The 14,708-nt window shown below is 40.2% G+C and overlaps 2 protein-coding genes across 5 annotated transcripts in view; one reads left to right on the plus strand and one right to left on the minus strand.

The window, feature by feature from the left end:
* nod2 (nucleotide-binding oligomerization domain containing 2) overlaps positions 1 to 14,708 on the minus strand; it is a 53,362-nt gene that overhangs the window by 5,354 nt on the left and 33,300 nt on the right. For all 4 annotated transcript variants that reach the window (XM_059992872.1, XM_059992871.1, XM_059992869.1 and 1 more), the window contains one exon: positions 5,067 to 5,150. In XM_059992872.1, the coding sequence (XP_059848855.1) occupies positions 5,067 to 5,150 (84 nt within the window). The remainder of the gene's footprint in view (positions 1 to 5,066; positions 5,151 to 14,708) is intronic.
* snx20 (sorting nexin 20) overlaps positions 71 to 14,708 on the plus strand; it is a 98,639-nt gene continuing 84,001 nt past the window's right edge. The window contains exon 1 of the mRNA XM_059992873.1: positions 71 to 906. Within this exon, the coding sequence (XP_059848856.1) occupies positions 904 to 906 (3 nt within the window). The 5' untranslated portion in view covers positions 71 to 903. The remainder of the gene's footprint in view (positions 907 to 14,708) is intronic.

Here is a 14,708-nt window from a genome sequence, read left to right on the forward strand (position 1 = left end):
CTGAAAACCAAAAATAAAATGATTCAATAAATTTCATGCTAATAATTTCTGTATAATAACTAGCTTGGAATATACAAAAATTGTGCTGTGATTAGAATGTGGCACAGTAAAGTGTACAACAGCTGTTTCAGAGAGTGCTCCTTCACCCTGCTTTTTTGAAAGCTTAATTCGTATTTCAACATCTTTCTGTGGACATTTGCAATCCTAGAGTATGTGACAAGAGAGTACTGAAAGTTCATTTTACCAATGTGTTCATTGCAAAGAAAGCCAATCTTTAAAAAAGAGGGAAATCAAACATAATCAGCCAAGGTTTTCCCAGAAGTAATGGCCAATGTATTCCATTCCTGGGTGTGAGAAAAGTTGACTAAAGCACCAAATATGCAGTGTGGAATTTGCAGCACGGGTTAAAATGTGTGCCATCTGAACAGAGTGCAGGCACTTAGTAAAGCCTCGCTCCACAGACAACAAATCAATAGGATAAGCTGACAGAGACACTGTGCAGACCTGGTGCAGTCACTTAGGCCGAACATGGACCTTGAAAGCCTAGCCCTTTTACAGCCTTTCTGTTCAAAGCCTGGGAAACCAAGGTCAAAAAGCACACCAAAACAAGATAAAAATGCAAATAAAGGATTCTAAGGCAACGCTTACTATTGGACAGTTATTTTACTAATTCTTTAGCACATAGAATTAGTTAGGTATTAATACCTGAAATAGTATTATGATTGGCACATATAAATGCAAATGATGTGTTTCAGATGTGCACAGAATTTCTTTTGGATCATTATTTATGTATGTAAGGGGGTTACTTATTGGTGTAAGGGGATTTCTTCTTTTTCTTTGTTACTGCATATGTTAATCAAAATGGCTTCTTTGTTTTGTTAAAAGTAGGAATGCTTCTTTGTTATGGTAAGTGCTTTCTCTCTCAGTTTATTTGGGTTTAGAGTTGCTGATAATGGAGATTGTATTAATTTGTTAACCAATTGGGATTAATGTTATTCTCTCCTCTGGGTCTGTAAACTATTGTTGGCGGGGAGTTGGGGAGTCGGCGTGAGGGGGTGAGAGAGTGAGGACGTGATGCTGTAAACTGGGCGACGGAACGGACCCCGAGTGGGGGTCCGAGGCTACGATTTTCAGTGAGGAGAGGAACCGAAGTCAGATGTGCCGGGGGTGCTTGGTTGATCACTTCGGGTGGTCCTGAGTTACGAGTCGAGGAGGTCTGAGGGGATCGAATGGTGGCCAGAAGACTTCGTTAATTGAGCTCCGATGGTTGTGCACAAAGTGGTTTGGACTTTGATAAGTTTGGTGCCTTTTCTTTATTTTCTTTTTCCCCCAGTGGGGGAAATGGCTTGGTGTCTCTGGGGAAGCATGTTCCCAGCAATTCCCAAGGAACAGACCATAGTCCTGAAGGCTTAGAGGGACCGCGCACTGGGGTATCGTTGCAGATGGATGGAGGCCACGCTAAAGCCATCCTCAACACCGGGGCGCAGGTCAGGTTGCTGTACGGCTCGTTTTACAACCAGTATTGGAAGCATTTACCCTTGACGACGTTGAGGGCACAGGAGATGTGGGGTACCAGTGCCAGTGATTATCCAGACAACGGTTATTGGTCAGTGAAAATGGAGTTCTTAGAGGCCAATGTGGGGGTGCCTGAGGTTTGTGAATGGTTAAAGCTGACGTGTCCGGACACTGTTGAGACGGGCAGCGTTTCGATTCTGGAAGGGACCAACACCCTGCTGGTGGGGAGGCACTTGGGGGCCTGCCCAGAGGAGGCAGGTGAGCGTTGTTTGGAGGCATTGTCGATGCACCCAGAGTTTCGAGCTGCTTGTGCAGACGTGTGTAGCAGCATTGGGCCGATACCGAATTCGAACGAGAGCCAGTGGTGGTATGCCCTGGGGGAAGTATCTGAAGGTGAGACCCTCCTAGTGGACGCTCCGAAATACCACGAGGGAGGGGAGTTGACCGCTGAAGACACCTCGGTGAGAGAGAGGTCGCGGCGACTAGCCCCAGCAGCTGTGGAAGACGTAGGCAGCATGTGTGAGGATTATAGTGTACTGAAGAGGCACATTGTCAGTGACCAGAATATGGCCCTGAGGGCCGAAGAGGCGATGGCCTATCTGAGTGGTGCGAAGTGGTTTAAGGTGCTGGATCTGAGGAGTGGATGTTGCCAGATCCCGATGAGTGAGGCCAACACAGAAAAGATGGCCGTTATAGGTCCCCTAGGATTCTTCCAGTCCGAAAAGATGCCACAGGGCATATCCGGTGCCCTTGCAGCCTTCCTGCAGGGTGTGGGGAAGACCTTAGAGGATGTGGAGGTGTTTGGAGTTTTGGCGTATGTGGATGATCTCCTGGTATTTGGATCTGCCTCGGAAGAATCTGAAGCGAGACTGTTGCAGGAGCAGCTGAGAACTAAAGAACTAAAGCTTTCTCTGGACACGTGCCAGGTCTGACAAAGGTCGCAGCTTGTGAGTGACTGTCTCTATGGAATCAAGTTTGAAGGGAAGACGGAGAGGTCGAATTCCCTGCAGAGACTGGAGAAAGTGATCCGGAACCAATTGGAAGACTTACAAGTTGAGGAAGAGAAAGAAAGTTAAGTAACAGCAAACCAAGAGCCTGGAGAGGGGAGTTTGCGGAGGTGAAGCAATTGCGGACAGATTTCGGAAGAGGGAAGCGGAAGCTTGAAGGGAACCTGAAGATGACCATCAACAGTCCAAATGAAGTGGAAAACCTGGAAGTTGATCTGGAAGAAGTAATTTGAAAGAGAAGGCTGGAGATAAGTTCAATGAACACTGAACTGGAGGCTGACCTATCTTTAACTGCTGCTTTTCAGGTCAGGGTGCAAGAAGCTGGTGGAGTAACTGTGTTCCAAATGGAGATGAACATGAAGTGTGAATCAGAACAGCTGAGACTGCGGCAAGAATTGGAGGAGGCAGAGGAGAAGCTGACGTCTCGATCGCAGGAAGCTGAAGAGGCTGCATGGGCAGTCCAGGCCAAGTGTTTCAGTTTGGAGAAAATCAAATAGAAACTACCAATCACGGAAATGAGGAAGAGTACAGATTTGATGAATGAAGTGCTGGATGGGTGGTACATGCTGCCTTTTGCTAACTTCCCCTTGACTGAGGAAGAGACATTTGGCCCTTCTCCCACTGAGTCAGATGTAGTGGGGAGGTCTAGCTGTGGGCAGCTTGGGTTACGGTGGGGCCCAGGTCACGGGACAGGGGGGCTTCGAGTTGCAGTGGGCGCACGAGTGAGAGGTTGAGAGAGGAGTTGGCAAGCAGACCCAAGGTATCCCCCGTTGTGTCCAAACCGGAACGGTTTATGTGAGGGGGTACGGAGGTCTTGGTGAGTTAGAAAACTCCCAGATAAGTTGACCTAAGTAGCGCCTGAGGAACAGGGCGTGGGGTCTACTGTTTGGTGAGCAATGTCACTCTTTGTGCCTGGGTTAGGGTGTGTTGGCAGGAAGGGTTGGTGAGTTATTTAGCAGTCATGAGGACATGACTAAATTTGGTGGGCGGGGGAGAGTGTAAGGAGGTTTCTTCTTTTTCTTTGTTACTCCGTATGTTAATCAAAATGGTTTCTTTGTTTTGTTAAAAGAAGAAATGCTTCTTTGCTATGATAAGTGCTTTCTCTTATCAGTTTGTTTGGGTTTAGAGTTGCTGATAATGGAGATTGTATTCATTTGTTAACCAATTGGGATTAATGTTATTCTCTTGTCTGGGTCTGTAAACTATTGTTGGTGGGGAGTTGGGGATGAGGAGGTGAGAGAGAGAGAGGACACGATGCTGTAAGCTGGGCGACAAAAGGGACACCGAGCGGGGGTCTGAGGCCAAGATTCTCGGCAAGGAGAGGAGACGAGGACAGACGTGCCGGGGGTGCTTGGTTGATCACTTCGGGTGGTCCTGAGCTACGAGTCAAGGAGGTCTGAGGGGATCGAATGGTGGCCAGAAGACTTCGTTAATTGAGCTCCAATGGTTGTGCACAAAGTGGTTTGGACTTTAATAAGTTTTGGCGCCTTTTCTTTATTTTCTTTTCCTTCATATATACAGTATCGTTATTAATCATGTAGTTCTAGTAAGATCTATAAAGTGTAATCATTTAATCACATATGGTGTACTGTCTGTTATTTGGCGTGGTGGGGACATCACACAGCATCCACACAAGCTGATTATCAAGTTTAGCGGGGTCGAAGGCTGCTCCCCCGAAGTGAGCTGAGCGAGCCTGAGGCTAGCCAGGGACTACATGTACAATGGGTCGATTTCTGTATAAAAATGGTATTTCTTTGTTCAAACTTCAGAGCAGTGTGGTGAGAGGAGACAGCTGTTTGCTTTGTGCACTAGTAAATAAATTGTGATTGAGGAAGGAGATCTATATGTTTTGTAGTAATCAATGAATCACATTTAAAACATGCTGATTTGAATAATGGGTATCTTAATTTCTCACCAGTCATTTGCAATTTGATTGCCTGCTTTAATAAACAGAATAATATAACTAAGTTTATTTGATAGCCAACATGTGCAAGATCATATTTATTTGAATCACCATCATGCCTCCCAACATTGAATGGTTCTTTCCACTTTTATTAAATGTACAAATACTATTTTGCACCTGGAGAATCTCCATGAGGAAATAAGACAATTACGCATGCCATTCCTACAGAATGGTCACAATGAGAAGGAAATCAACCAGGCCCTTAAAAGGACTGACAGGAATAAAAACCAGGAAACCTAAGAATGAGGATGAATCCATCAGTACTCCCTGTCTTCCCATGGTTTCCGGAAGGATTGCCGAGATCCTGAAGAAATACTGGATTAATACATACCCGTAAGGAAGCTCAAATCACAGTTTATGCAGGTCAAAGATGCCCTGGGACTTCAGATGGCTGGTGTTTACAGGATTCCCTGTGGGAATCCTGAGGGGATTCATGGTGGAAACCCACAAGGAGCACAGGTGTATCTGACTGGGTTGCCTGGATTTTAATATTACGATACACAGGGAAACTATGAACCAAGATGATCAGCCCAAGGACAGCTCTATAAGTGACAAGAAGAGACTGCATATTAAAGACTTACCAAATTGATGTAATGGTAGTATTGTGCTTTAGAGCAGTAATAATAAATTCTATTCCCTTTTTTGTTATCTTATTATTAGACAACCTGTAGAGAGGATGAAATAAAAAGTCATAGCAATAGGCATTCTCTTCGTATGCAATGAAGTTTACCTTGCAACCCAAGTACCTCCCAACATTATTCACCCAAATAATTCATACACAGTTTACTGTTTAATGCAGAATAATATCAGAGTGAATGGAATTGTACCTGAAGTTGAATAATTACCATTGGTGCGATTGGATATAGATTTCACAACACCTTTAAACACTAGTAGCAAATTACCTTGGTCAGTTAATATAACAAACCACATGCTTTGGGATGTAGGGGGAAAAGGAAACACCCAGAGGATTCCTACACCATCATGGGGAGGAAATGCAGACTCCACACAGAGAGCAGTGGAAGTCAGGACTGAACTGGAGCTCTGAGACAACATCTTTATAGCTATACACCGTGCCATCCTTTTACCTTTTTCACATTTTTATATTATATTAAAAGATTCATCTGCTGTAATAAAATTCTTTCTTAATTGGAGTGTTTGCTGGTTCACTCTTGATTTGCTTGTCCTCTGGTCCCAACATATTGTTCAGCTTGGATACAGTCTGTCCCAGCTGTACAACTCTTTCTCATCACCCCACAAATCAAAACACATTTTGTATCAACAGTCTTTGAAACATGCATTCATCTCCCTGACCCCAACAATATTTGTTCTTGGCTAAAGTACTGTTGCAGAAATTACCATTAAGAGTTCTGCTCCAACTCTGTGAGCAGAAACCTTTCCTTAACCCTTCCTGTGTCATTAAGAACAGGACAACTGTATCCTGCTCCTTCAACTGTAAATTCCTCTGCAGTCTAGATGAGATATCCTTGGCTATGACAATGGGTAAATAATTTAGCCTTGAGGTCTAAACTTCGTGATTTTAAATGACAATATCAATTCCTACCAGCTATTCAATCCTTAATTATAATCTCTTTCCATTCCCCCCTCCCATCTTGTACCACAGAGCCACAGCCAGTTTGATTGCTCTCCCCCAGATCTACTGAACAAATGTAGGGATATTTTGCAATTCTACTGCATCTCCTAAATTCCCATTCCCACCTTACTTACTGCATAGGCAGTTCTTAAGTACTAAGGGGTGACACTGCTACCTTAAGCTAAGGTTCCTAGTAACTTTCACCCTTGCTGATGTCTCACAACCTATCTCAGTTCAGAGTTCAACTCCTTAGCCGAATTCCTCAACATGCTGACATTTTTCACAGATGTAGCTGCCCCAAACAAAGATATCCACAAGTCCCCCTGTTTTACAACAGCAGCTCATCTCCTGCCCTAATTAATTAGCTTAATACTAATCAAATAAGCACTTAATTTTAATTAAATCACTACTAAAATGAATGTTAGAATTACTTTAAATGTTGTACATTAAGGTAAACTTAGCCCATAGGAATACAACCATATTCCTACTCATTCACTGCTGTAGATTTCTCTTGATGTAGCTTTCAAACCATGCCATTGTAAACTATTAAATGCCAGTGTGGAGTTGCTCCTATTGACAATCACTTTCCAGCCACCTTCCTCATAAAACCCTGCATTCTGTGGACCATCTCTTCCAAATCAGACCGTACTTACAGGGAACTTTTTAAACACCAGGAGGCATAATGGTCAAGGGTTGATTCAGTTTGCGACCAGCAAAGACCTGCAGGGACTGGTGATGATGGCACTCTTGTGATTTGTTTGATATGTGAAATTAAGGGGCAAGATTAAGAACTTTGAAGATAACATAAAAATTGGCAGTCGTGATGACATTGAAAAGGGAAAGAATGATATTGATCGTCTACTGAGATGGGCAGAAAAATGGCACATGGAAACAGAGGTTATAGACAATAGGTGCAGAAGTAGACCATTCGGTCCCTCGAGCCTGCACTGCCATTTTGAGATCATGGCTGATCGATACCCGGTTCCTGCCTTGTCCCCATATCCCTTGATTCCCCTACCCATAAGATACCTATCTAGCTCCTTCTTGAAAGCATCCAGAGAATTGGCCTCCACTACCTTCCGAGGCAGTGCATTCCACACCCCCACAACTCTCTGGGAGAAGAAGTTTTTCCTTAACTCTGTCCTAAATGACCTACCCCTTATTCTCAAACCATGCCCTCTGGTACTGGACTCTCCCAGCATCTGGAACATATTTCCTGCCTCTATCTTGTCCAATCCCTTAATAATCTTATATGTTTCAATCAGATCCCCTCTCAATCTCCTTAATTCCAGCATGTACAAGCCCAGTCTCTCTAACCTCTCTGCGTAAGACGGTCCAGACATCCCAGGAATTAACCTCATGAATCTACACTGCACTTCCTCTACAGCCAGGATGTCCTTCCTTAACCCTGGAGACCAAAACTGTACACAATACTCCAGGTGTGGTCTCACCAGGGCTCTGTACAAATGCAAGAGGATTTCCTTGCTCTTGTACTCAATTCCCTTTGTAATAAAGGCCAACATTCCATTAGCCTTCTTCACTGCCTGCTGCACTTGCTCATTCACCTTCAGTGACTGATGAACAAGGACCCCTAAATCTCTTTGTATTTCTCCCTTACCTAACTCTACACTGTTCAGATAATACTCTGCCTTCCTGTTCTTACATCCAAAGTGGATAACTTCACACTTATTCACATTAAACGTCATCTGCCAAGTATCTGCCCACTCACCCAGCCTATCCAAGTCACCCTGAATTCTCCTAACATCCTCATCACAAGTCACACTGCCACCCAGCTTAGTATCATCAGCAAATTTGCTGTTGTTATTCTCAATGCCTTTATCTAAATCGTTGACGTAAATTGTAAACAGCTGTGGTCCCAATAGCGAGCCCTGTGGCACCCCACTAGTCACCACCTGCCATTCTGAGAAACACCCATTCACTGCTACCCTTTGCTTTCTATCTGCCAACCAGTTTTCTATCCATGTCAATGTCTTCCCCCCCGATGCCCTGAGCTTTGATTTTACCCACCAATCTCCTATGTGGGACCTTATCAAATGAACAATAAAAAGTGTTACACATTACAGGGACTGGTAGGGATAGGGTATACTCAATGAATGGTTTGACTCCTTCCATTTATCATCATTCACATGAAATGATGATAAATAGAGGGAGCATGGTGTACATTTCCAAAGTTTCCTGAAGCAGCAACGCAGAACAGAAGGTTAAGAAGAGATAGAGCTGCAAAATGGAGGCTGGGGGTTAAGGGTCATTAGGTTTAGCATGCAACCTTCCTATTGGGTCACTACTACTTGGGCTTTGGGTGAGAGGGGTGGAGCTATTAGAATAGTTTTTTTTCCTCGACTGGGCAATTCTGAGAGGTTACATTTTCTATCAATTATGTCGTCACTTCTGATCAAGTCAGTGCTGTTTTTTTTCCCTTTGGATCGAGTTTGCACTTGCGCAATAGCTTTCTTTATAAAACTTTAAATTAAATTTTAAACATGGATGGTAATAAATTTAATATAGTTTTTTGGAATTTGAACGGCACGAATCATCCTATTAAGCGTAAAAAGATTTTAAAGAAATTAAAAACACTTCATGCGGATATTATTTTTGCACAAGAGACTCAAGTACGAAGACAGAATGAAGATTGCTTTTTTAAATTCTGGAAGGAACCTTTATATCACTCTTTATCAACAAATAAAGTTAGAGGGGTATCTATTTTTGTTAACTCTTAAATCCGTTTTGTACATTTTAATACTGTTACTGATTTGATTGGAAGATATTTAATTGTCACTGGTCTATTATGTGGTCAAAAGGTAGCTTTGGTGTGTGTTTATGCACCTAATTCAGACAGTCCTGAATTTTTTAAGAAGCTTTATTCTGAGCTCCCGAATCTAAACGAATATAAATTGATTATGGGCGGTGACTTTAAAAGTTGTCCTAATCTGGTGATTGACAGGTCATCAACCAATCCTTTGCTTCCTAATAAAGCGGTGACCTGTATTATTTCTTTTCTATTAGAATATGGCCTGGTTGATATCTGGAGATATAAACATTTTAATGACAAAGACTTTTCTTTCCTTTCACACGTTCATCATAAATACTCAAGAATTTATTATTTTTTTCTAGATACACGGTTGTTGAATTCCATTGTCAAGTGTGTGTATGATGTCATTGCGCTGTCGGATTATGTGCCTATGAAATTACCTCTGAAGTGTGATAATATTTTGAAAATGTCACAGTGGAGATTGAATCCCATATTGTTACAGGGTCCAGCTTTTGTTAGTTTTATCAAAGAGCAAATTTTTTAATTTTTTTGAACTTAATACAATTGAAGGTATGTCAAATTTGGTTATATGCGATACAATGAAATCCTTTCTTAAGGGACAGGTGCTTTCATATTCAGCAGTTTAAGAAGGAAAACCAAAGCAGAACTTTTAGTGATTATTCATAAAATTAAGAGTGATAGATAAAGTGTATTCAGTAAGACCTAGTGAAGATCTATATAAGGAAAGGGTTGAACTCCAAACACAATACGATCTGCTTTTGACTTTCCCCATTGATCAGCAAATTTTAAAATCTAAAAGTCCATTTTATATTGATGGTGATATATCAGGTAAACTGCTGGCTGGTCAGTTGAAGGCAAATATGTTCAGAAGACAGATTTTGAAAATACATAGACCAGATAGAACTGAAACATTAGACCCTTATGAAGTTAATAAGATATTTATGAATTTCTATTCTAAACTTTATAAATCCGAATTCTCTGATAATACTATTATTATGAATAGATTTCTGCAAAAACTAAATATACCTAAAATTTTTATTCAATATATTAATACACTAGATGCACCTATTAAACAAGAGGAAATAGCTAAGGCTATATCCTCTATGCAATTAGGGAAAGCTCCGGACCAGATGGATTTACAGTGGAATTTTATAAGACCTTTAATGAACTGCTTACATTACATCTTTGTCAAGCTTTTACTGTATCCATATCCTCTAGGAATCTTCCAAAAACTTTTTATGAGGCATCAATTTCATTGATTCCTAAAAAAGGAAAAGATCTATCAGAATGTGCCTCCTATAGACCAATCTCCTTATTGAATGTGGATTTTAAAATTCTCTCTAAGATTTTAGCCAATAGGCTTGAGAATTCTTTGTCTACTGTTATCTCAAATTATCAAACTGGATTTATTAAAAATAGGTATTCACATTTTAATATTTAAAGATTGTTAAATATTATTTATTCTCCCTTAGTTAAAGAATCTGAATGTATTGTTTCTGTCGATGCAGAGAAAGCTTTTGACAGGGTGGAATGGCCCTATTTATTTCAAGTTTTGGAGAGGTTTAATTTTGGTCCAGGATTTATTTCCTGGAACAAACTGATCTGTCAAGCCCCAATGGCTGCAGTTGTAATTAACAATCAAAAATCGCCCTTGGGGATTCCAATTCTGTTCAGGGTATTAAGAGAGGGGATAAAGTACAAAAGGTTTTGTTATATTGTTATGAGTGATGGACAGACCTGATGGACAATGGGGTGCAGAGTTAACCATTCCCACCCCCCTCCCCCGAGAACTATGAACAATTGTTGTTGTTATGCTACTATTGAGAGAGAGATAAAGCCCAGGCAAGAACATTTGCTACAGATAAGAGGGGGAGAGAGACTGTTGATTTACTGTATTATGACTTCTACAAGGATTATTTACCTTCTACTACTTTGCTCATTAACATTCCTCAGGAGATAGCAGGAGTGGCCTGATTTGATGGACACAGTCATTCAGAGTTGATGGACAGCTGAGATCCCGTGAGTGGGGATAAAAAGACAGGTCTGGAGAGACACTCTTTAGACATGCCAGTGGACACTGATTGAGCGTTGGAACCCACAGAAAGGTGGGGGCTTCAGAGACCGAACCAGGAGATCGATCAGTAAAGCTCACAGTGTTACAGCAGGGCCAGTGGGGACTTGTGCGTGTGTGTGTCCACTCATGCCAGAGTGACGAGTCCACCACAAAAGAACGGTCTAGCTGAAGGATAGAGTGGACATAGCTGAATGACCACCACAACAACGGTGAAATGGAATCAAAAGGCAACAGGAAGGTTTGCTGACTGCAGCTGCTTAATCTCTCGCTCCCTCTCTCTCTCCCCAATGATTTCAACACAACATCTATAACTACTTCAGCATTTTGAACTGAACTTTATACTTTTCTATGACAATTCATTTACCCCTAGACATCGATAGAGCTTGTTTATTATTGATTATTATTATTCCTACACTTTTGGGTTTATTACTGCTAATTGGTTTTATATGTATATTTGCAGTTTTGATATTGTATTGTGTAGTTTACTAATAAACACCTTTAGTTTGGTACCACCAGATTCCAAAGGATTCTTCTTTCTCTGCTGGTCTGACACCCAGTTACGGGGTACGTAACAATATGCAGATGATTTATTAGTTTACATTTCAGACACTAGGAAATCTACCCCCTCTATGATATCCATACTTATTGAATTTAGTACTTCCTCTGGATATAAATTAAATTTACATAAAAGTGAAATATTTCCTATTATTAACTATTCTGATTATTATGATCAAATACCTTTTAATATTGCTAAAAGTTATTTCACCTATCTTGGTATTAAAATTATTAAAAATTTTAAAGATTTATGTAAATTTAATTTTCTTCCTCTAATTGAATATACATGTAAAGGGGGTTTCTTCTTTTTCTTTGTTACTGCATATGTTAATCAAAATGGCTTCTTTGTTTTGTCAAAATTAGGAATGCTTCTTTGTTGCGAGAGAGTGCTGGAAGCTTGTTTGGGTTAAAATTTACTGATAACGAGAATTGTATTCCTTTGTAAACCAATTGGGATTAATGTTGTTCTTTCTTCTGAGTCTGTAAGCTATTGTTGGTGGGCTTTTGGGGAGATCGGGGCGAGGGGGAGAGAGAGAGGATGCGATGCTGTAAACTGGGCAAGGAACGGACCCCAAGCAGGGGTCCGAGGCCAGGAGGTACCCCGAGGAGAGGAGACAAAGATAGATATGCTTGGTTGACCACTTCGGAGGGTCCTGAGCTGCGAGTCGAGGAGTTCGGAGGGGATCGAATGGTGGCCAAAAGACTTCGTTAATTGAGCTCCAACGGTTGTGCATGAAGTGGTTTGGATTTTGATATGTTTGGCACCTTTTCTTTATTTTCTTTTCCTTCATATATACTACATCGTTATTAATCACTTAGTTATAGTAATCTTTATAAATTGTAATCATTTAATCACATACGGTGTCCTGTCTGTTTTTTGGCGAGGCGGGGATATCACACAGCATCCACACAAGCTGATTACCCAGTTTGGTGGGGCCGAAGGCTGCTCCCCCTAAATGAGAATGAGCTGACCGAGCCTGAGGCGACCCAGGGAGGTGCATACACAACCAACGCTTTCCAAATGGTCACCGTTGATGATGTCGTTAATTGGTCGAATAAATGGCAAATTTAAAGAGGGCAATTTTACCGAAACTTTTATATACGTTTCAAGCTGTCAATCCTTTGTCCCGAAATCGTCTTTTGATAGAACAGATTCTATGATCCTGTCATATATCTGGAATAATAAGATTTCTAGACTGAGTAAACCTTTATTGCATAAATTAAAAAAGATGGAGGCTTGGCGTTACCAAACTTTAGATTTTATTTTCAGGGCAATTAATATTCATTATATTACTTTTTGGATTCACGGTATAGATAATCAGGACTGTCCTTCATGGTTGGACTTGGAGGAGAACTCGGTATGAGGATTTTCTTTGGCTTCTTTACTGGGAGCTCCTCTTCCTTTTTTGTTCTCTAGGATTGGTAGACAAGATCTTAGTCCCATTTTTAGATGTTCATTAAAAATTTGGTTTCAGTTTTGCAGATTTTTTGATTTAAATAACTTTGTTCTTTCTAGTAATATCCATCTTAACTATTTTTTTAAACCATCAATTTTGGATAAGGCCTTTTTAACATGGAAAACTAAGGGAATAAAAACTTTTTTAGATTTGTTTTTAAGAGGATTGTTTAATGTTTTTTTCGCAGCTAGTGGATAAATATGATATATCTAATGCACAATTTTTTTTTAGATATTTACAAGTTCGGAATTTTTTTTTAAAGCGCGATTTGTTACTGAATTATCCATTTGCCCATTTACCAAATATGATAGATGCTATCTTTTAGCTTAAACCATTTCAAAAAGGATTGATAGCCATTATATATAAATGGCTAATGAATTTACGAATGATATCTGATGATAAGGTTAAACGTGCTTGGGAATTGGAACTTCAGGAGTCACTTCCAGATGATCAATGGAATAAAATTTATCATTTAGTTAACAATTCATCTATCTGCGCTCATCACTCCTTGATTCAGTTCAAGGTAATGCACAGGGGGCATATGTCAAAAGATAAACTAGCACATTTTTTCTTAATATAAATCCCACCTGTGACAGACATAACACTGAGGTGAATACCTTAACTCATATATTTTGGTCCTGTATAAAGTTAAATAATTTTTGGAGAGATGTTTAGAACGTTATCAAAAGTCATAGGTGTGGACCTACAACCTAATTCATTTACGGCAATCTTTGGGATTATTCCAAAGGAAGCAGGAAATGTTCCTGCTTCCACTCAACACATGATAGCTTTTTCAACTTTATTGGTTAGGACAGCTATTTTGTTGTATTGGAAGGATCCCAATCCATCGGTTTTTTCTGGCTCTCTTCCATTATGTTGTGTTTAAGTTTGGAGAAAATTAGAAGTCGGATGTTTGATACATCTTTTAAATTTGAGCAAACCTGGCAACCTTTTATTCAATATTTTCATATGATCTAATTTTTCTTTTTTTAGGTAATTTTTTTTCTTTTCCGCAAAGTTTTAGATTTGACCAGAAGGATTTATATTTCTTCTTTAATTATATCCTCAGAATGGACTGCCCAGTCCCCTTTTTATTGTTTGTTTTAGGTTAGTTTAGTGGGGCTTTGTTTTTCTCTTTCTCCATAATAGAAATTTTGAGTCTTTTTTTTCTATGAATTTTTAAGAGGAGTCGTGGTTCTTTTTTATATATTAGCTCAATATTATACTACACATGATTTTGATGGTGTATATTCTTTTTTTGTTTGTACTTTTATTGAAATATGTATTTGAGATAACTTCTCCCCTTACTTGTATTTACCCTTATTCTTTTAAATAAAAAAAAGATTGAAGATGAAATGAGATAGAGAACACTTGCATTCATTAATTGGAACTTGGAATACAAGAACAGAGAAGTTATGTTAAAACTGTATAATGGGCCATAGCTCGAATGCTTTCCCCAAGACCATGGAATGCATGTGATTACACTGGAGAAGGTGCAGAAGAGATTTCTTAGAATACCAGGAATGGGGCATTTAAGAGAGGCATACAGTAGATAACGAGAAATTCTCTCCCTTGGCTAAGGTGTCTATGACCTGAGTGAGAGGTTTTTAAAAGTAAGGGTAGGAAGTTAAGGGGGGTGGGGATTTTGAATTTTGTTGCACTGCCTAATGGAGCAATTAAGGATCTTGGCCTGAAACATTGACTGTTTATTCTTTTCCATAAACACTGCTTGACCTGCTGAGTTTCTCCAACATT

Source organism: Hypanus sabinus, chromosome 17 (genome assembly GCF_030144855.1).
Source record: "Hypanus sabinus isolate sHypSab1 chromosome 17, sHypSab1.hap1, whole genome shotgun sequence".
Taxonomy (NCBI): Eukaryota; Metazoa; Chordata; class Chondrichthyes; order Myliobatiformes; family Dasyatidae; genus Hypanus; species Hypanus sabinus.